Raw genomic sequence first — 23,551 nt, forward strand, 5'->3', positions numbered from 1 at the left:
CATGTGAACATTATTGAGGGTGTTCAACTTCTGCAAACTATCTATTCATGAAGTTAAATAAAGAACGATGATTCATAACACATAGCAAAACTTTCCTCAGACAACGTTTTCCCGTTCAATATAGAATTATAAACTTTTAACCTAGTATCACTTCATATTCATATTTACTTTATTCAAGTTTTCTGATCATATTACTTGGAATGGGTCAAATAAATATGATGCAGCATGCAGCTCTAAACGACTTTTGTAACTATTCATATGTCTTGTTCGAAAACTTTTCTCCAATGTTTTCTGACTCTTGTCCAGTCAGTTCTCAATTTTGGTTCTATTCAGATCTTCTTTCCCTGCTGCTGTTTATTTCCCTTTCGGTTTACAGTTTATTCCCTTTTTAGCTATCCTTTATTTTCCTAACACGTGCACTTTATTGAATGCAATACATGCTTGCTTGGTATCTGGCATTATCTTTACATGTCCAAGACATTTTCCAAGTTCAGCGTAGTTCTGTTGGCAGATCTCCGCTGACCTTATGCTCACCTCATTCAATTTTCCACTGGAAATCCTGCACTTCCAATTTCTCCATAGATTTCCCTTTTTATATACATCTTGTTATTCATGTTACAACTTAGGTACATAATATCTGTATTTATAAAGGAAAATAGTTCAATTTCTAGACTTTAGTGACCTTTGACAATTCCTTTTAGTTCTAACGATCTAGACTTTTGTTTATTAAGTTGTACTTGAGTAAGATGGATATTCAGTAGTCTGAGTTAATGGTTATTCATTCTACAAGACGATAAAGAAATGCTTTATCAATATTCAATTTTTTTCTGTAGCAGATGTTTTGTAGGAAAACTTGAGAAAAATAATTGATAGATACTTTGCAAACTGTAAATCATTTCAATATGTTATGGGTCACCATGGAATTGGCCGCGGTGGTAGTGTGTCCGACTCACGATCGGAAGGTCGTGTGTTCGATTCCCGCTTCGACCAGATATTTTTCTCGAGAGAATTTATCTGGTTGAAGCTGGAATAATTCTGCAACCGTGTTAGGAATCACACGTTAAAAGGTAAGACCTCGTTAGTCCTTAGCTCGCACAAGTTTCTCAACTTCTGAGAGTTGACGTTCGTATGGGGGCGACAGCTGATTAACGGAAAAACAGATTTTAAACAGATTTTTTAAACCAGGTAGATACAATGTGATTTGTTTATTATCAACATTTTTATTTCTGTATAAGAAACTGAATGAAATGCAATAAATGATGTACGACAAATAAGTGGAGCAAGCAATGGAGCTACTTTTCTTGTTAGAAAAGGAGGCAGTTGAGGTAGTATCAACAACAATCAAGAATGAGTTATGAAATACATATAAATTGGGAAAGGTAAAAATTGATTTTGGCATATACTGTCAAAAAGGCAAAAAAACAAACCTTCATCAGTATAGTTGTATTATTCGATAGAGATGTCGACTATACTAGTGAACGAAAATTATAATATTTCATAGAAGTGTATTTATTAATGAAACGTTGAAAATTAATATATATATATATATGTAAAAAATATATATAAAATCTCCTTTGAGGAGTTCCTAGAAGATGACAGTACGACCAGCTGTCGAAAGCGCTCGCAGATAATTAATAGAAGATATAAAGCTTCAAATCCTTTTTGTGAAATTTAATATTAAAATACTGAAAATAAAGTAAAATTAGTTGCATCATTCAAATATATATATATACTGTTATATACTGTTCAGCAATATTCTATTGCTGAATTTTATATAAAAGAACTCGGTTGCTATGAAAATTGCAGTGTCGAAGCATAAGTGATACATCTGTTAGTAGTTCATCAGGCTCAGTACAAATTGTTAAATTATTGTAAATCATTGTTAAATTATTGTAATACTCCTTACTTCAATGAAATTTTCATAAACACTGAAAAGCAATAATGAAAGTTCAACAAATTTTTTGTAAAATTGTTCATAATTGTAGTTTATTAAAATTTTGAGAAATCAGATAAGGTACTTTATCATTGCGGTTAATACTTCAACTTTGCACGTGAAATGAAAGACAGGCTACTCTTTCGAGATTATATAAACTTACCTCAACATATGCTAAAGAAAAAAAATAATCTACAACAAAGTTGAATGACAAGAAATTTTGTGCTTTATTGTAGATTTTTCAAATATCAAGTTAAGGAGGACAAGAATATATGTTGGATATATAATTGAATGTTGTTCAGTTTTATTATTAAATAATGACTCAATTATATAATTTTAATGGCACCTCAGAACCTATAAAATGTCATGGCTTTGATCCAATATAAAAAAATGTGCTGATGTAAAATACAGAAAATATAATACAAGCATAATAAAAACTTAACTACACACGATAAATAGCCCTACTGAGATTCGATAAAAAATGAAAAATAGACTATTTATCGCTATCACATGTTGCGAGTATCTTAAATACCACTGAAATCAATACAGAATACGTCGTAGCGGACTATAGTGCAGTCAAATTATGTCAAATAATATTTCACAACTTTTTGGCAGGCTGAAGCTTGGAATTGTTCCTAATCGATATATATTTCACCAATTTCTAATACGACACATTGACTGTACTAAATGTTTCACACTGATAACACGCCTCATACTGTGCGCCAATTAAATACTGTAAAATAAATATATTTTTTGAGTATTTACATCTCTCTACTACTAATGCAAAATCTCTTTGGTATGGTTCCGCACCTCTGCTTTCTTTATAATTACTATTCGCTTCAGTCAGGCTGTAGGCTCTCCTTATTCTCCTTTCTCATCGAATTCAAGCCATGCGTGGCAAACCTAAAAAATACAGAAATCATTAAGTCGTATCGTTTCTGAAGGTCTTGATTGAAATTTGCCTGTTTTTTTAAATTCAATTTTGTGTGACTATCCTTTAGATGGAAATTTAAAAAAATATGATGTCGATAAGGATATAACATATGAGAAGTTGGTTATAGACAATAGTGAAACCTGTATCAAATATATATTTGAATTCATTTACATATATCTACCAACAGTTTTCTCCAATCACAAGTACTGTGTCTTGTAATAGATAATTAAAGAAAATATTTACTGCCATTTTTCACAGTTCGGCTTCAACGAATTCAAATAAAATTATTTTTCATCTAAGTGTATTTTTTTGTATAATAAGTAGGTTGATATAGAATATGGATGATAAGATAATGAGTAGTAATACGAATCAACTTCTGGACAGAAAGTCGCGTTGGATAAAATTAAATGATCATTTCATTCAAAAATCCATTCATCGTATGCTATTGTTTTTATTTATGTATTCAAAAACTTCGTTGAAGCTAGTTGCTATCAAAGTAATTTTTTTAAAGGATATTTTTACTGAAATCGTTCTTTTCTAAGGGATAAAATCCTCGAAATGAAATGTTTCTCCATTGTATCATATTACCAAATGTTATCAAGCGAGCAGAGCCATTTATCGTGAAATGTGGTTACAAAAGTCTGCCGAAGAGATATTTTTTATCTATATTTAATTTCTAACTTTTCATTTTTTTAAAAATATCTCTCCTTATCTCCCGACTTGTTATATTTCTTTCTCGTGTATATTTTTCTGATTTTATTATTTGTCATAATTTTTGTTTAATTTTTTATTAAAATAATTCGAATGATATATTTGAGTCAAACCAAAAACAGACAAAATTCATCTAATGATATACTGGTTGGCAAGTAAGTTATTTCTATTCTGTCAATAATAACTTTTCTTAGTTCATATTCATTTCAGTCCACTTTAATTATTGCTTGATTGTTATGTTTTATCAAAATATTGCCAACTAGCCAATCATTATTAAAATTCTATGATTACTACAACATCAAACTACTAATCAAATCTAAGTCTGAAGAAACCTGATGAAAATTACTAATCCAACACTCTTTTGAGAATGCCTAATTTCCTTTAGCAAAATAAACACTCAGCGTTTCGTGGGGAATAAGGCGAACAAACTATTTATATTTTACATTTATAGATTATAAAATTCAAAAGTTAAACCAAATCATATTCCTAGTTCTGACATTGGTAAATTGTGATTTTGTAAATATTTGTGAAGGTTTCTGCATTGTAATTCTGCAAGTGATTACCACATTGGTCGCATTTGACACGCGAAGGTAGCAGAAATATAAAAGAGTGTGTGTGGCGTTCCTCGGGGATCTTTTCTAGGTCCAATGCTTTTTTTGTTTTACACAAACGTTACGACCAATCTCTTCATTTCTGTTAACATGAAACTATTTGCTGACGTTACGTTTACACACTTCTTTGATATAATAACAATTACTGTTGTTTGGTCCTCTCTATTCATTCGATCTGAATATTCGTATCTAAAACAACAGCGGTCATATTTAATTTGCTTGCTTGGATTTTTCTGTAACGTAAAATTTCCTTTTGAGATTTTTTCTCATTATTGGCTAATTACTGATAGAAAAGCTTGGGAATTATACATAAAAACAAAAATATATTAGTTCACCTAGTTTGCTCCACACCCAACTTTCTGGTGTATTGAGAGAGTATATCGTAATTATGATTTGCGAGTTTAATGATTTTCATCAGATTCAGTCTACTTTAGAAGTTTTCCACTGTTATCTAGGCATTGAATTAATATTGTTAAAAATGATAACTTTTGACGGTTTCAGATTATTTTGCATTCACTCAAATGACTCAAAGAAACTGTTTTTAATCTTTGTTTTGTACATCTATCAAATATCTACAAAATTTGATTTCAATGTATTTTCTTTTTGCGAAGTATAACAAATTTTAGTTTCCAACACGTTATTTTTCGATTGAACAAGTTTTTGAATTGTTATGAATTTTCCTACTTTACAGATAATTTGAGTTACTTGAAAGGGAATTTCATCCCCAATTCAGTTTCGAATTCAATCCCAAAACATTCTATTTTTCCAAATCTGGATTCTTTGGTAGACGTACTTTGTTTGGTCTGTATTGTTCTATATAGTTATTCGTTAATTCTTAAAAACATTATTTGTTTGAGAAGAAATGGAAAAAATTTTGGATTCTTACCAAAATGCTGGACCGAAATCTCAGTGAACCTCGCGAAACATTTATCCTAGAAGTGATGAAAAAAAAAATCAAGACTGATAATACACTACTGTATGTATTGTTTTCAAAAAGAACATTGGTGGAAACTCTGATTTCAAAAAACTAATACCAAAAAACTTGTAGTGTTATGGAAACATTTTGAAAATTTTGTGTGAATAAAGATATATCTTTAATCAATTGTTGTTAATCTACAAAGCATGCTAATATACGAGGTTTTTAGTGAAAATACATCTGCCACTCACAACAAATCTAAAATTAGGGTATATTAGAATTAGTAAGTTACTGGAGGAAAAACTTGGTTAATACTAAAAGAAATCAGACAGAGGAACCTTGATTTACATACCTATTCAGTATTTACAGCAAATTTTTCCATATTTGGCATCCAAAACGTCACAATTAAGGTTTTCGAAAAAAACAACAATTCATAAGTTTTTTCTATATTTATTAATTAATTTACAACTATTTTAGGCTTTGTTATAAGATTTTCAGATCTTTGTTGTTTGTTGTGAGTATAAGATGCAATAAATAATATCTACAAGACTTTATACAAAATTATGTAAAATATCGGTCCCTGATATTTATAGGTATGTTTTTATTTTCATCAGAATTTGAAAATTGCCAGAATGACTTCATAGTTTTTCTTTGATGGCTTTCGAAATGAACATTTTTCAAATGGAATGAATGATCTGAATATATTTAATGAATAATATTAATTAAATAAAAAAATGAATAACTTTCAACGAAGTAATTTCAAATTTTTATTTATAAGAAAATAAATGAAACTCACATACACAGTATGTGAAAAATTAAGAATATAAAAATTACGTATGTTTTTTATCGATGTGAAATGATTGGGAATGGCGCTTGCTTTCCAATTCTGATGAAAAATGATTCATATATTCAGATTGACTGGTTGAAAACCATCCAAATTCCTCAACAGTCTTATATATTAGAATAGTTTACAAATATACATGAGTTCTTAGGAATTCGTATATATGTACATCGGTAACAATTTACAATGTGTTTCTTTTCGAAAAAAGTCCACCACTAGTTTATTAATTTTGGCAATTGTATTTTGTCGAAAGGCCCAATTGACAAGAGTATAAATTAGGTTGGATATACGTACTGGTGTCGCCGGGAACTTTGAACTCGCACCATCTGCCGGTGAAACCTTCTGCACAACTGTAAAAAAGTAGGAATATTAATTTTTTAATCATGGGGTTCAAAGAAAAAGTAAGTAGGTGCATCAGCACTCATTAACGGAGAACTACTGCCCCACTGATCACATGTCGAGTGAGCATAGGGTCCGAGAATCATGTGCCCTGAGTAACCTACTGTAGGATTTAAAAATGGCGACGGTAGATGCTTATGTTAACACCTTCATAACAAAGAAACATACGAACAGTAAAGAGATGATGAGTCAAACGTTACTGTTATTCTGTATAAACCAAAATTGAATCAAATTTTCGGAAACTGACCGTATAAGTAGCTTTCAAAATCACCAGTTCACTTCGAGAAGTGTCACGATTTGACGGAAATTGAGAAGTTTGAGATGTGATATAAACTGCTATGCAACAAAAAGAATGTAGGTCAGACCAAACGAGCAACTAAGATTGGTACAAAAAACACGCGTTTCAAAGAACTAGTGTCGCAGAGAACGGCCATATTTATTATAAAGACACCTATCTTGAAATTGTCGACACTGGTACTAGGCTTTTTGATGCCAGAAATAGCACAGAGTGGCATTTTGAACTATGAAAAAATAGTTCACAATACTTGAGACATCATAAATATATGAATGAAAATGAAAGTGGAAGTAAGCTCTGTTCGAAATAAATAAGCTAAGTTAGAGGCGGTTCCGCAGAAAAATAGTACTTTATCACAATTAGAATGGGATATGGGATTTCTCATTCATTCAATAGTTTTTAACATGCCATAAAACAAATTGCAGGAAAAGTATTGAGATTTTATTGTTGTATAAAATATCTTTTAGAACAGAACTATTTCTACTTTGAAACAACGTTTTTGTACGTCGCAAATTGAAGTGCCTGCCCGATTTTAGTATCAATTTCGAAATTTCCAAGCAATTCAACAAAGAAAAAATGAATTGCATACATTTTCATACATAGATAAAGTGAATTTTAGTTTATTTGGAAGATTTCGTAAATAAATAAAAAGTAATACAGATGTGGATTAGATTAACATATTTTGTTGTCTAGAACTAATTGTTATTTATTTTTAAACGTCTGATGTAATTGGCTGATACTTGATGAAAATCCATGCTACTGCATACTGAAACACGTATTGGGATTTTATGAACTGTTCAGTGAACATCTCAAAGTGTCAAATACCTAAATGATTATTTACCTTTGCACATTTTTGTTCAGTTTTTCATTTCTGATTCTTTCGAATCGTTTCTAGTTTATCATACATCTTCCGAGTTGTAAAAATGTATTGAGCAAGTGTAGGTAGTATACGAAAATAAAATATGACATTGATTTTGAATTTGTAGAATATCCTTTGAAGGCTTTTTGCGGCAGAAAATACTAACTGCTGCATTTCCAATTTGAAAACATATAAAGGGTGTTTCGTAACTACGGTACAAAACTTCAAAGGATGATTCGTTAGGTTGTTTTAAGAAAAAAAGTTCCTATGAACATATGTCCGAAGTTGCTTTGTTTCTGAGAGATACAGGGGGTTGAAGTTAAAAAAAACGGCATTTATAAATTATAAATATCCTTACACCGATTTGGTTAAAGTTTGTTACAGTTATTTGAAGTAATAAGGCGCTTTTTTTAGCTCGAACTAGATTGAAATTATTAGGTCTAGTGGCTACAGCAACAATATTGAGAGAAAAAAAAGAACGCCACTGACGTTTTTTGTAGTTTTTTATGTTTTCAGATTAAACAACTGAAAATACATCTTTTTCGCCGCTGGTGTTTTCTTCATATCAAGCTTTGTTTTCGAGAAAAAAAAAATCACTTCTAAAAACTATACATGGATAACATAAAATAAAAACCAAAAGTATATAATAAACAATTTCGACCTTGAAGGTAATGCGCGAAATGTCCACCTTCTGATAAAATACACGACTGCAATCGATTGTCATTAATTGTCTGACACGTTCAAAATACCTGGAGTATTCCTTAGGACATAGCAATCGTCATTTATTTGATTTATCAAGTCGTTCACATCTAAAACAGAAATTTTATAAACAAGAAATCTAGAGGATTCATATAAGGATTGCGAGCTGGTCAATTTTGAGGACCTGCACGTCGAATCCAGCGTGATGTCGAGATGCTGACGAGCAAGAACACTATAATGTGCTGGATCTTCGCCGTGAATGAACTTGTTAATATTGCTGGTAGAAAAAATGGACCAATTAGTTATTCACCAATCATTCCTACCCAAACGTTCAGCGAAAACAAATTGTTGCTAAACGTTGCAGCAGAGCTTAGACCCGTTGTATGTGATATATATGGGTATAAGAGGTTTCTTTTAGAACTGTGCATACGGTTTTTGGGCTGACTTCCAGCTGCAGTGCAATCTTCCTGGTACTTTTCCAAGGATCTTCTTCTATCGCATCCAGTATAGCTTCTTCTAGTTCAGGCGTTAGTTTCTGTTCTTCCACCACCAGCATTTTCAATAAAACTCCCAAAACTTTAAAACATGAAATTACTCTGTTAAGATATCTGTCCTGGTAAATTATCCGTGCTTCTTTCGATTTCCATTTGCTAATCCATAAATAAAGTGCATGTCGGCCATTTCGGCATTAGTAAAATTGTTCATGATGGAATCACTGCTAATTGAAAACTCTGACTTTCAGTGTGTGTAAGGATATTCATAATATTTTATGAATCCCGTTTTTTTTTTTTAACTTTAACGCCCTGTATCTCAGAAACGAAGCCACTCCAGACATACGTTCATAAAAACTTTTTTCTTTAAACGACCTAACGAATCACCGTCTGGAGTTTCGTACCGTATTTAGGAAACACTCTGTATATATTGATTAAAATAGCTCGTATATCCGAATATCGCGTTGAGATCGGAAATGGATAATTATAATTCGAAGAATAACAATATATTCTGAACTCAAAAACATTACCATGAAAAGTTGCCTAAATTTGTTAATGCATGTTTCTACAAAGAGTTTTCAAACGAATGAAAAATCCTTTTTCGTTTAAATAAAATAAATACATTTTCTCCAAATATCTCCGGTTTTGAATGAACATTGTTAGTGTAGTAAACATAAATGAGATGGAAAATACTCACGAGCAATATAGTTCATCCAGAGAATCTTCTGAATAACATGTTCCCCCATTTCGACACAATCGTTCAAACTTCTTTTGGCAAAGTTTACCTAGAAAAAAAATACATTGTTGAACTGGTCTGAAAAGTGTTTGGAAAAGCTTTGGTATAGAGAACTTTTTTAAAGTGCTTTGAATGCTCTATATTTTTTTAAAATTATTGAATTAATTAAATTCACCTATTTATCGTATGAGAACCTTCATATCTCATTTAAAAAACTGCTCATTGCAAAAATTAGCCAATTGAAATACATTCTGGAATAATGTAATGTAAAAATAACTTCAAATAACTGAGTACGACTCTGCAGAGTTTGTCTCTTTGTCATTATCTGAACGCGATAAATTCAAAACAGCCGAATATATTTCCATACGGTTTTCACCAATAGATGAAGTAAGTGTATAGTTCAATTTTTTTGTGTAGATTGGTTGAAATATGGCTAGGTTATTCATCCGAAGTCAGGGCTGCTGTGCAAAACGAGCACGCTTTCGGATAATAATAGTAACGACATTGAAGACATCGACTCATCAAAGCACCTGACCATCGCTTTCCTCTGGTCGAGTGTGCTGGAGTCGGAAATTGAGAGGGTGCATCATGGCCAGCCGAAATGGTGTATTTAACACCCAAGTCTATTGTAGTCGCATGCTGCACCTGCACCTGACACCAGGTGCAGGTCCTGCCACGAGGCGTCTGAGACTCTAATGCATTTGCTCTCGACATGTCCAGCATATGCGGTCTCAGCCTATATTCATCGACATAACGCGGCCCTAAGAGTGCTTCATCACTCATGCAAGCTAATGAGCCTGATGTAGCCGTTTTCGACCATCAGAGCAAGACGATATTCGTGGTGGAGTTTTCAGTTCCGGGTGAGACGTATATCATCCAATAAAAGGAGGAAAAGCAGACGAAATATCGAGATTATCCCTTCGAACCCCGCAGACTCATCAGATCAGTTGGTAGTTCTGAGTCCTTGGAGGAATAATGACTTTCGGATCATGCCGGCTTGCCGCACTAGGGCAGACACCTTGGTCGGACAAATACTTAGGGCACATGATTCTCGGACCCAATGATCACCTATCTCACGGTGTGGGGAGTGGTCATTGGTTGATGATGCTATAGTAGGCCCTCCGAGTATACCAGGGTGTCGGGGACGTGCTCAACGAACACAGATTTAAAGGTTAATATAATAATATTGATTATTAATATAATTAAAAATAGTGTGAAGAATAAACAGGAAAAAAGTGGGTAGAGCTGAATGATGTTTTTTATTTATATTGTTTTTCGTATTTAACGTTATTTGAGGTTTCAAAGATGAAAATTGTAATTTTAGATGAGATACAAAGTAAACAAAATAATACAAAAATTTGTACTCGTCACATTTCTAAATTCAGCAGAGCAGAAGATACTTTTTGTGGCGAATAAATTGACCATAAAACAATCAATTATTGTTGAATTCGAACTTTTATCAATGCTTGCCGTAAAAGGAAGCGGCTCTGTATTTTAGTAAACGAGAAGGTCAAAGTGGACAATATTTTATTGTATTCGTAACGGGAAAACATCAAAACCGTCCAAACAAAATATTATCGTATTGTGCCCGACCACTAACCGTAAAAAGGCGCCGTGGTTACTAAACGCGTCTTGGCATTTTGACAGATGTAACACCATGCGAACACCTTGCCAGCTTCTCCGATTTGCTACCTCCATGCGGATCGATACTATTATTGACATTAATGTTATTTAATGTCGCTAAAAATAGCGGTAAACAATATTTTTCGCCACTTCAAGGTTGTTGAATGCATGCGGCCTTTATATTCACTTTCTAGGCGGATTCAAAAATTAACTGAACTTCTGGATAGGCTTGTTTGTGTGAGTTTTTTCAGGATGATAAATAGGAGTAATATAGCTGCAAGAGTTCTGGGCCATTCCTTATTGAAAAACACGTGCGAATTTGAGCAGGTCCATTCTGGCGTTTTTTGAACCTCAGACCCAGTTCACACGGTAGCGAGAAAGATCCGCGCCTCGCCTCTTCCGACATCCATTCTGTGTGAATTGGGTCTTAGACTTTCAGAGCCCATACAGTCGATCAATCAGAAGCTACCGCGCGTACAGAGGGAAATTCAAATCAGTAGATGACCACAAGGACCACGTGACTGGTACGTGGCAAGAGGGTCCGCGGGGTGGGGCGAAGTCACAAGGAGGGCCACGCTCTTTGATTCTCTCCGATACTCAATCAATCCTTCTCTGCATCGATAACGTCACACGTTTCTCTCTCCCACTCTCCGAAACACACGCACCTAGAGTTGGGTGTTCCACAAGGTTCCGATCGGATGTTATGATGGGATCTTTGTTTTTGTCAGCCTCTTTTAGAATTAATTGAATGAGTGCTTGCATTTTTGCACTCCAGTTAAACTGGGTTTTTCTGTTAGTCGATGATGGTCTTTGGCATTTTGTCAGAAGACTTTCGTGAAACTTGTGTGTACAATCATCTCTGCCAATTCTTCACAATTCACCTGCTAAATAATAAACACTTTTTAGAGTTCATCTTCAATCACGCACCCCTTTCAAAGAGGTGATCCTCAACCATTTTTCTCATTACAATTATGTCATCCAGATGGATAAAGCAAGTTGCCCAAGTGAACCTTTCTTGAACCAGTCCAATTAGTGTTTCAAAAGTAGCTGGAACATTATACACTTGGAATAGAACAACTTTGAATTGGCACAAACCATTTTCAGCAGAAAACGCTGTTTGTTCTTTGTTTTTGGGATGAACTATCACTCACTATCCTTCTTCATCATACTACTGAAGGTGAACGTGGTTGTGTTGACTCTCAAATGAAACCTTCTTCGAGCACATTATTTGTTTCATTTCTATCTATTAGGTGAGTGACAGCCTTCTTGGTGCCTGTCTATTTGCTTCCACATAGCCGGTTTTTATTCGAAGATGTGCCAATTTGTTCCCCATATAGATGTATTAATGAAAAAGCCACCATGATGATTTTCCTTCTAGAAATTTTACATTTCGCCCTTCTTCGTTATGAGATGTACACATTTATGTTTAAAAATATAAACTATTCAGTAGCTAAGTTTTGTTTGGAGAAAGTATTTTTAATTCAAGGTCACACTAATTCACTAATGTTGTATAATTGATAATTTGGACGTTCTAGAGGTAATTGAAATATACGTATTCGAAATGTGTTACATTCAGAAACCGTTAAAATAAAATTTTTGTTTTTGATTCTTGCAAATTGATGAAATATACCACAAATAACACTAGCCTCAAGGGAGAACCTTGTGGAACCCTAAATTTCATTATAAATTTAACCGATATCAATAGAGTGTAGAGATACGATCTTGGAAAAAGTAGTTACAAGCTGGAGTAGCTATCAATAAAAGGTTTCTCACTAGTAGGCATCCAGATGGTGATGTTCTTGTAGTCCACTTCACCTTCGAGGTTTTCGGCGCGGCAGACGTATTCGCCCATCAGGTCCGAAGTCGCGTTCCTGATGACCAGTTTGCTCTTCCTCCTGGAAATGAAAGAGTCTGAGAAACCGAGGAAAGCAAGACATACATTATCGGTAGAGGGTTTTTGTGTATTTAGTAAAATTGTCAGTACCAAAAGTTGACTCCACCAAAATAACTATTGCTTCAAAGAAAATCATCTGATATTTTTAAATGGTATGTATATTATACAGGGTGTTACAAAACTCTGTGTAAAGATTTTCATGGTTTGTTTTTCAGATCAAAATAAGACTCTTTCCCATAACATAGAACCAAAAATATATTTCGTTCGAGATATGAGGGTTGCTTTTTATTTTATTTTTTCGATTGACGTTAGGGTGACATTACGATATTTCCTGACTTTGTCTTTCATTGTGCTAAAATTAGCAGCAGCTGAGAAATCAACAGTTCAGAAAGTTATTATGACGACAATGGAAATCAATTGTGAAAGCCTAACTGGACATAAATGTATACTATCGCTTCGTTCAACTTTTGGTTATGGAGCACCGTCAGAAAAAACTGTTTACCACTAGTTTGCAAAATTTTCTTGTGGTCATATGATCGCGGTGTGGGGAGAGATCAAAACTGATTGTGAATAAGTCTTATTTTTACCACGAAAAGATGCAATCTTTAGAGATTATCCATGATAATAATTACACAATTATTACTGTGGTGTCTTGAAAGTGCAAGTAATATATCTGAAAATTCGGAAAGTAGTGTGTCATTGAGAGACGTAGAACCAAGATCTATTGTACAATCGTCTGTTGAAACTGTATTGGAAAATCAAAAAGATGATTTAGTTTTAAGGCGGAGTGGACACAATGTAAATGAAAATGTTTTATATACTAAGTAGGTAAATATAATAATTGAGTATTTACAAGTATTTATAAATATAATTAATTGAATTTTTTCAAAGAGGGGAAAAGTGTAGTATATTCACCTAAATGGGGAACAACGTGACAACACCGCATGTAAATAGGATCAACAAGTAGGGCAGTGGATGTTAAGTTGTCTTTGAGGAATGAAGTTTGAATGAGCAAATAAACCATTCAAAGTAGTGTTAGTTTTTTGCTCAACTTCCCCAATTTCAAGACACCATAATTATACATCTACGATAATAATTACACAACGCGTGTAGAAATTAAAATGTTTGTGAAAATAATAAAATTATTGTAACTTGAGCCTAATATTGTTGTATCAAGTGATAGAGAAAGCCAAGAATGAAGGTATTCTAGTTATACGATCAGCAGGGCCTAATCATTAATGGACGTCCATTAATGATTGGGCCCTGCTGATCGTATAACTAGAATACCTTCATTCTTGGCTTTCTCTATCACTTGATACAACAATATTAGGCTTAAGTTACAATTTTTAGAATTAAGGCGATTTTAAATCGCACAGGTCTGAGGCAAAACATTTTATAAGAACAGATCTGATATTATGCAACCCAGGTTCACAATAAAATTATTATCATGGGAACTGTCATTAATTTTCATCAAGTAACGGGTCAGTCCATTCATAATCTTTACAAATAGTTTGTAACACTTTGAATTTTATAAAACAGAGAAAGCTTCTTCAGATGCTATTTCGTTCCTATGCTTTTTCAAATTACACTATACAAGAATACAAAGAATACCATTATCAAAGAGTAAACATTCACGACCGGAGATAACTATGTCAACGCTTTTTTCCGCAACTGGGATAATTTTAGAAAAATACGCGTGAAACCGATGTTTAGTCCATCGAAAACTATCAGGGGGAGGCTGAGGTTAGCTACGGACCCCAGAGAGCTTTTGGCAACGCCTGGAGTTTACCAGATCCTACGTAGCTGCAGGTTGGTCTATAATGGAACCACGAAGAGAATTATAGTTTTCCATCTCAATGAACATAAGAGAAATTGCCACCTCGGCCAAACCAATAAATCAGCCAAACATGCTCTCAAAGAAGACACCCACATTATCTCATTCGAAGTTACACGAATTCTTGATGAAACTCAAAATAACTGTCTAAGAATATAAAGAGAGGCTATAGAAATTCAGAAACACGAGGATAATTTCAATAGAAAAGAAAAGGCAATGAACATCAATAAAATCTGGCTACCTGTTTCTAATCATAAACAAATAAGGCAACTGAATCCATTTAAAAGAAAGGAAGCCACGCTCAATGATGATATCAAACCAGAGACAAATTCCAACACTGTAGTTGCTGTGTTGAGAACAACTCGAGCCCTTCGACCGCTACCCCATCGTCTTTGATAATGTCTACCGCAGTAACAGAAGAAACGTCAGCATATAAACTTGCAGACCACGGCCAAAAAACCCGGAAATACCACAAATACTACTATCTCCCATCGAAATATTCTCTTTGTCAACTACTGAATACTGTTAATTACAAAAATACTTCCTTCCGACGTGTGTTTTTCTTACGAAGTTTGCATCATCAGGAGATGATTAGTGTGGACTGGTGTGAAAAAATTACTTAAATTGCTTTTATTCACCTAATTCTACCTATCAAGTTGTAGTTTATGCTTCTAGATTTCTCTTGTACTTTTCGCTATAGACGAGACGAAATTGTTCCTAACAACAATTTTATACAGTTCAAACACATTTCAAAGGCGAACCTGATCATTCACCAAATTTATAGAGAAAACTGAAAATTCTGATGTGAATTTATTGCTTATACTTACCACTCTTCCTCTTCCTCTTCATCGCTGTTTTGCAAGAAATGCAGAAAAAGAAATAATTAGTATTGATATTTGAATATATAACACATACAAGCATCCCGTTTTATGAATTTTTGAAGCTAACTATTATCAAAGTTCATAACGAAACTTAAACATATTGGATTGTTTGTTAGTGAATGTTCCTAAGAAGCTTAAAAAATCTGTTTCAAATCTGTTTTCCGTTAACCAGCCCTCTACCAACGATAACTAGCAAAAGTCGAAACTTGTGCGGGGTAAAGACTAACGATGTCTTACTTTTTAACGTGTTATTCCTGACACGGGGTGGACGATAGGAAGTGAAAATCGATCATCCGGGCGTTGCGGCTGGAACCACCGGTTCACACAGCGGTCGATTGAGTGAGTGGAGCAAACCACCCACGTCAACCCGACCTGCTACCGTCCTACCTAGCTATGTAACACTTTTGAAACAATGGAGATTCACGGCAACATTATCACAGTTGTTCGTCGGTAATTCCCTATCGTCCTACTGAAATGCTGTCAAGAACATTAATCAGTATTTGTTTTTCAAATTAAGTCAATGGTTGCCAAATCAGGTGAACAAATAGACTATTTACTTTCATTCTCTCGTATGTGCAAAAAAGAGGGCGAAAATAATGTACAGCCTTTAAAGTACCTACATGAAATTTTGTTTTTCAGGGTTGAGTTTTCTCTTGGTAAATTTTGACGATATCAGCAAAATTTATTGTTGAAATAAAAAAGGAAAAAATGTAACTCACTTTTGGTATTTTATTCTGTAGGATTTTCTGGAAGATAAAACTTGGTTTTTTCTCCACCACGTGATTTTCGGGATCGGTCGACCCTTCACCTCGCAGAGAAGAATTCGGTTCGTGCTGTTGCCTTTCTGCACTTCCGTCAGTTTCGTGACTTCCGGTTTAGTTACGACTGGAACAAAGAGAAACACACTGTGAGCATATTTTTTTGTTGTAGGAGAATAACACGAGAATCAACTCATTTTTATTGTTTCTCACAATGGGCAAATATAACAAATATAAACTTTTGTGGAGATAACTTCAAATAGTAACAATAACAAACATTTTTTGGAGGTCGAACTGTGGAAGATGCAGATATAGAAAGTATAATGATCTTCCATAACTTTCAAGAAGAATCTAAAGCAAATGGAACTTCAAACGTTCAATCCAGTCTCTATATACCTACACAGGAGGTTTAATGGACTGACGCCTATCAGAAAACAACTACTCCCCTGGCTAATACCACGAAGGGCGTTGGATTGTATCCGACAGGCGTCAGTGCAGGAATCTTCACAGAAAATGTTCTGCATATGCAATTGGCAATACAACTGAAAGAGTCGACCTTCAATTATGGAACGGGCACACTTGCAGACCGGTTTCGGGCTCATTAGCCACTCATCAGTGCAAGATAGTGACCATCATCGACCTAAAGTCAATGATATTCCACAATTGAAAATCGGAATTCTTTCAGAGTATTTCATTCCTCTTCCGAAGTTGGAGCGAACATCACAAACTGTCACTCCATCTAGTGGACGAGGTACTAACCAACTGCAAATTAGATTTGTTTACTGCCAGTCTTCAAGCATAGCCCACTGACTAATAAGAAACTTTCAAGAAGGCTGATTACGTGGAAAATCTCTGGATGGCTGAATCTAATGTTTTGTCAAGTAAGATAAATTTTTTCATCACCAAAATAACCCCCAAAAAGTATGTGATTTTCTGAGTGTTTTTTGCGTATAACTTGCAAATTTTCAATATTTCCATTTACTATTTCAGGAATCAGTTTCAGCTACCTCCTGATGATGCTAATTTGTTTCGGTATGAAAAGAGTGTTTTCAGTAAACTCCACAACTATGAATACTCAAGAATTCTAAGTAAAAATGAAATATTATGGAAGAGTGAAAAATGTACAATGAAAAAGTTCAAAATCTCAAAACATTATTCATAATTTTAATGTTCCTAGAGTTGCCAGCTCTAAAATTTCTACAACAAAGCAGATTGTTTCATGGCATTTTTTTCATACTGGGTATTTCTAATTAATCTTGTTTAAGTTATCATTTAGTTTTTCACTATTCTCAAGGATCTCCCAATCGGGGTTTTCCAGTTGGTCTTCTAATGTAGGTATGGGTCTTTTCTAATCCACTTATTCTCATTAAATTCCATATTCCCGAATATCTTTACCCAAGCAACCCTTATATTTAGGCCTATTCCCATGTAAATATTGTAAGCTACAAATAGCTAGATTTTCAATTCCTTTATTGTTCCTTGTGTTTCTTATCCTGGGACTTACCCGCTATTATAACATTTCTATCCCTACAATGACCAAGCTGATCTTCCTCTATAACTACCTAAGTGAATTATTATATTTGTAAAATCATTCATAACATTTTGAACCTTTTAAGACTACAGTCAGAATAAATATTGTCTCGTCTACAGTACATCTTGCCAGTTATTTTTTCATCCTATCTTTTCACAGGAGTTGTGTGTATTAAGTATTCATACTTACGATAAAATAATCGTGGATCAAAGCATTTAATTTAACGCCAAAAATTGGGCACCGAACCCTCGTTCCGACATGGAAGATATATTTTTCAAAGTTGTAAATATTTTATTGAAAATTGTAATAAAAAAAATTATGGAGTCAACTGAAAACTTCAGAGGGTAAAGAAGAAACATTGAAGAAACATTTTTATCTTTATTACAATTATATGATGGAATCGGCCGATACCCGATGAAAATCCATATTCAAGGAACACTTTACCGTTCGATTTATATACACAGTTTTTCAAAAACGCAACACTTATTTCGCCATACAATGGCTTCTTCAGCCGTGTCTATACAATGCTGTGTCGTGCACAATGCTGTGCCGTATAGTGAAAATATCTCCAAATATACAGGTGTTAACTAACAACTTTCAAATTTTTTTCAATCTCCGTGTTTACGAAAGGCGGCATAAATATTAAAATAATGGGCTCAATTTTTTTGCTTTTTGGAACCCTTCTTATATAGGGTCTTGCAACAGGTACTTCCAAACTTGACAATTGATAACGACCATATTGTTGAAGCTACATCTGTCAAATTAGTTGTCATCTATTCAGTTTGTTTTGCCAAATTACCATCGACGGATAAAGCATTCAACAATACGTGCAAATAAAAAATTGTTTTATCAAAATGGGTGTTCTGTACGGGGAACGTACCGCGCACTTGGCCCATTTTACGGTCGCCATAATCATTCTGCCAATAGGACTATCTGCGATGTGGTCGATAAATTTGAGTCCACTGGTTCAGTGAACGATCGACCAACACCGGTACGTTGAAGAAACGCAAGATATGTCGAAAACATCACTGCTGTCTGTGAGAGTGTGTAGGATAATCCAAAGCACAAGAACTCGGCCTTTCGCTTACTACAACTTGACGAATTTTGAGTCGCGACATGGCCTGCACCCGTAAAAAATCAGTTGACCTAGTAACTGATGGTAAACGACCATAGACAACGAGGTGTGTTCGCTGAATGGGATCTGGATCAATTGATAACTGACCCTAATTTTCATCGAAAAATCAGCGATGAGGCCCATTTCTGGATGAATGGGTACGTGAACAAACAAAATTGTCGAATTTGGGACATTACGAATGTCCGGAGGAATCAGTCCAGTCATCACCCGAAGACGATTGTGGATACTAACAATCGAAACGTCGTGAATCAACTTGGCTTGGAATCTTTTAACTTTTTAATTTTATTATATTTTTTTTGTTCAATTTGTTCAATTCTGTTTGTATTTTATTTCACTATTATTTCATTTCAGGTTTTTTTTGCTTAATATACCTAATTGTTTTTTTCAGCAATTATTTTTATTTTTTGTCTTTAATTTTCAATTCTTCTTTTTTAGTTATTTCAGGGATTTCAAATCATTTTTTATATAATATCAGACAATGAAAGTCCGAACTAATGAAATGAACCAATAATTATCCATCAATGATTGCGGTAGGTCTTGCGGCTGCTATTTTCTTTCATGCGAGGACAAAAGACGATTTTGATGCAAATACACTAAAATTTTTGTAATTCCACACAGTCTAACTGTAAATCGTCTGGCCTTGCGTCTAGTTCGCCAGCACAAAACGTGATCGTCATAAATAAATCATGAATGCGAAGATTCTTCAAATGTCTCGAAGTCAAAGTCGCGATTCTGCCATTTCGGTTTCGTTTGTTATCAAATATTGATTGTCGACAAAAACATTAGGATTCTGGAAAAAATCATCGATGGTATACGAGGTTTGCGCAAAAAGTCTTTGTAGTTGTATTGATATCCCGTACCAAAAAGAAAAGTTCTCTCACATTTGGGAAATTGCCCATACTGTCTGAAAATCAAAATTGATGGTTTTCAAATTATACTTCTGACTAAAAAAAACGAAGGCCACTCACTCATTTGAGACTGCATTGCCCAAACGAGTGAAGAATTGCATTTATGAGATTGAGCGCGCCTCTAATCTGGATATTGCTTATATTTATGGTACAAACTATCCTGATGAATAGTAAGTATATTAATTTACCTGAACCGTTCCATTTTCAGCCATACATATCCTTCAAAACTTCAATATCCAGTTGGACATTTTTTATTATAGCCGTTAAGTGTTTGCATTTCCAGTTGAATAATTGATTGGCATAACTTTTTGCAAATCTTTTTATACTTTACCAACATAAATAAGTGTTTCTTAGCTAAATATGCATTGAAAGGAAATTTATTTCAGGTTCTGAAACAGGTTTGCAGCTGTCTTTAAAAGTTATTATCAAATTTGAGTGTGATTACATGCTGACTAATGACATTTGTCTTAGATGATATTGTAAGTTGAATGTTGAAGAATAAATTAGTGAATATTAGATATCATCCAGGGTGTTATTCTCTTTCAACTGATCGATTGCATAATACTGTTGTAAATCATGCCCGAAAGGAAATAACGCCGGCTGCCACTGGTACCCACAAACCAAACGTGACGTAGCTAAGAGCCTGGGCATGCCCAATGTTCCCTGCCGCTCGAGAAGCAGCAAGAAACATGCTACCGATGTCGATGGAACTTCGGCGAAAATTCTACGATGTTCGATTGCGATATTTATGCGCTGGCGGCGGGCATATCGAGACAGTCAAGTATACAGTGAAGTGAACGTTACATTGCGGTAGGCGAAGTGATCTAGTAAGGCGATAGACATTCAAATAATAGTTGAAGTTTTAGTTGAAGTGTTTGTTGTAACTAAAGTGAAATAAAGTTGAGTTTGATTATTCAGTGTAGTTGATTATTGATCAACCCACGTGTAAAAACGTAGCAATACCTGTGACATGCTCAAAGTGGTTGCAACATTGCAAAGTGGTTGAGACGAACTCCTAAAAATTTTGTTGATACTTTTTGTAGTATTTTGCCTAGGTTTACGAATATACAGTTTTGTCTGCATTAGAAGTGTGTGCATTTGTTTTCATCACCGTTTGAACTAATTCATTTGCCATGCCAGAAGACACTGCTTGAAGTTCTTTTTAGATCTGTGCTAAAAAACTGTAGTAAATATTATAGCCGAGCCATTTTGAGATATTTAGTGGAGTCATTTATGAGGACAATGAATAGAAGTGCTTCTCTGTCGTGGCATGTGATGGAATTAGTCAATATTTGATGAAAATGCATGACAAGGTATTCAAGTAAAACTTTATTGTGAGATTATGTTCACAAAATCACTTTGTAATAGATACTCAACTTGTCTGAGAAAGCTATTGTGTAGTGGGACAAGTGTTATGTTTTTGTAACTGCTCAGTGAATAGGTATCTCACAAGTATTTCTTGAATACATTATGGATTTTAATCAAGTGTCAGCCAATTTCATCACAGATCTGACCAATTATTTAAAAAAAATCATATGTTCATTAATAATAATTGCTTCTTCAAAAAAATTATGTGTTTTTCCATTAACTAGCTGTCGATCTCATACGAACGACGTCTCTCTGGAGTAAAGACTTGTGTGAGCTGAGGATTAACGAGGTCTCATCTTTTAAGTGCGATTTTTAGCAATTGAATTCGGAATTACAAAAAAAACATTTTTCATAAAGTAACACTCTCATCAGATTTTCCGTTATGAAATATTTATACAAGATAGTTTCATACCAATATGTGTTGAATATATATTTAACAATTATCATATTCCGAATTTGGAAGTAACTGAATCGAACACAACTAGTTTCACTGAGCTGACTTTGTTGAAATGATGTATATTTCAATATTTGTATACGTAATTTTGATATTGAACAATTGTTAAGGGATTTGAATTTGAAAAAAATTGAATTTCATTTTGAGCAGGAGAAACAGGAAGGAAAGTAGAAAGAAAAAATTTGGTAAACAGCTGTGTCATCATCCTATTGTGTGTGAAAAGTCAAGTTAAAAAAATGTGAAATATTTTCGTTTGAAAATCCCAAACTTCTCCGGTATCTCAAAAGAAATCCTTCAGTGGAAAATGATTTCGAAAAACATCTTCAAGCTCCCGAACTACCTGTACGATGAGTTCTTTTTCTCCTTTTTACTCGGAGTCAAGATTTTCATATAAACTGCCTCTGATTTATGTAAAAATGCCGTCCCGAAATCCTAAAAGGGGCGTCATGTGCCTTTTATGAGAGATCGCGACAAAATTAAAATACAATTCTGCATAATGCGGCGCGCTTGCAACTCCAGTGCGGTTTTTGAAGCAGTGGCGTAACGAGTGGAAATGAAAAATGGACGAAAACTCGTTCTGATTTTTACACTACGAGGTTTAGGTATATTCTGAGGTTTGCCAGGCGCTAGTTGCTTTCGAAAAAATCTTTCCCATTGAAAAACAGAAGTTTCGAAAAATTCTGAGATGTATCGGAAAGGAAAGAGATATCGCTTTGAAATTTAAACGAAAAGTCAAGCTCACTATGTTTATTCTATGTATTGAAATCAACCCATGATACTAATCAAACAATTTTACGAAAATTTTTTTAATTTTAGACGCATTTCGCTAACACCGTAGCTTCCTCGGTACTACCGGTACTATTACTGTTATCATAGATAGTGTGATAGTGATGAATTTTCTTCAAGTAACGGGTCAGTGATAATATTGAAATTCAGTGAAACGACAAAATGGAGAACGTATTTTTCTTTCATTTGCTAAAATCTTTCCGATCCAGTATCTCCAATTTTGTACTTATGAAATAATAATATTGAAGAGTCGAAAATATTTCTCTTTCATTTTCTGGAATATTGAAAACATCGACATGTCTTAAATAAAATGCATAATATTCAACTAGAGTATTTTTCAGAAAATATTCGAACACGTTTTTCGTTAACATAATTTATTTAATTGGGTTGAGTTGGTAACTTCCAAAAGTAACTTAAAGAAATGTGTATGGACAAGCGTTAGATGAAAATATCTACTCAAAATCCTTTGAGAAGTGATTTATATTGTATTTAAATTCCTGAAGACTATATTTATTTGTAAAGACCATATTAGCAAATTTTTCCACAGGACGCGGTTTTTCAATTGAACGAGTCCTCAAAAAGTATAGTTCGATGTGTGTTAAGTTGGACCTTGCATGTAATGCATAAACATAAGCAATTGATTTTACTCTCCTTTTTTGTATATTTCATATATTTCCTACAGCTAAAAGAGAAAGATGAAAAGAAAGTAAAAACATCGGTGTTCGTTTATTCACTTCACCCTTGAAGCCTGCAGATGTACTTCTGACATATATCGCAGTAAGTGGAATCCGATGAGCCAAATTGACCTTTCCATATTCATAGGTAGGATTGGAAACTTTGACGTTGAAATAATCCATCAAAATAACTTTTTCCATACTAGAACATAATACTGTCTTTTGACGCGCTTTTGACATCATCTGGAGATGACTAAAACTCCTCCAATCATTTCCTACA

General features: G+C 34.0%; 1 protein-coding gene across 4 annotated transcripts in view; it reads right to left on the reverse strand.

The window, feature by feature from the left end:
• Positions 1-1,585: 1,585 nt before the first annotated feature.
• LOC141486451 (uncharacterized) overlaps positions 1,586-23,551 on the reverse strand; it is a 176,584-nt gene continuing 154,618 nt past the window's right edge. The window contains exons 2-8 of one of the 4 annotated variants that reach the window (XM_074184460.1): positions 16,377-16,542; positions 15,604-15,627; positions 12,822-12,943; positions 9,387-9,474; positions 6,241-6,296; positions 5,076-5,121; positions 1,586-2,836 (exon numbers count right to left, since the gene is read on the reverse strand). In XM_074184460.1, coding sequence (XP_074040561.1) covers positions 5,117-5,121; positions 6,241-6,296; positions 9,387-9,474; positions 12,822-12,943; positions 15,604-15,627; positions 16,377-16,542 — 461 coding nt within the window. In that variant the 3' untranslated portion in view covers positions 1,586-2,836; positions 5,076-5,116. Of the gene's footprint in view, positions 2,837-5,075; positions 5,122-5,535; positions 6,297-9,386; positions 9,475-12,821; positions 12,944-15,603; positions 15,628-16,376; positions 16,543-23,551 lie in introns of those variants that run through there. The other 3 variants (XM_074184459.1, XM_074184457.1, XM_074184458.1) reach the window with 3 other exon arrangements.

This window comes from Leptinotarsa decemlineata, unplaced genomic scaffold (genome assembly GCF_025532065.1).
Source record: "Leptinotarsa decemlineata unplaced genomic scaffold, Ldec_3_MD MMD2_tig00026354_RagTag_RagTag, whole genome shotgun sequence".
Lineage (NCBI taxonomy): Eukaryota > Metazoa > Arthropoda > Insecta > Coleoptera > Chrysomelidae > Leptinotarsa > Leptinotarsa decemlineata.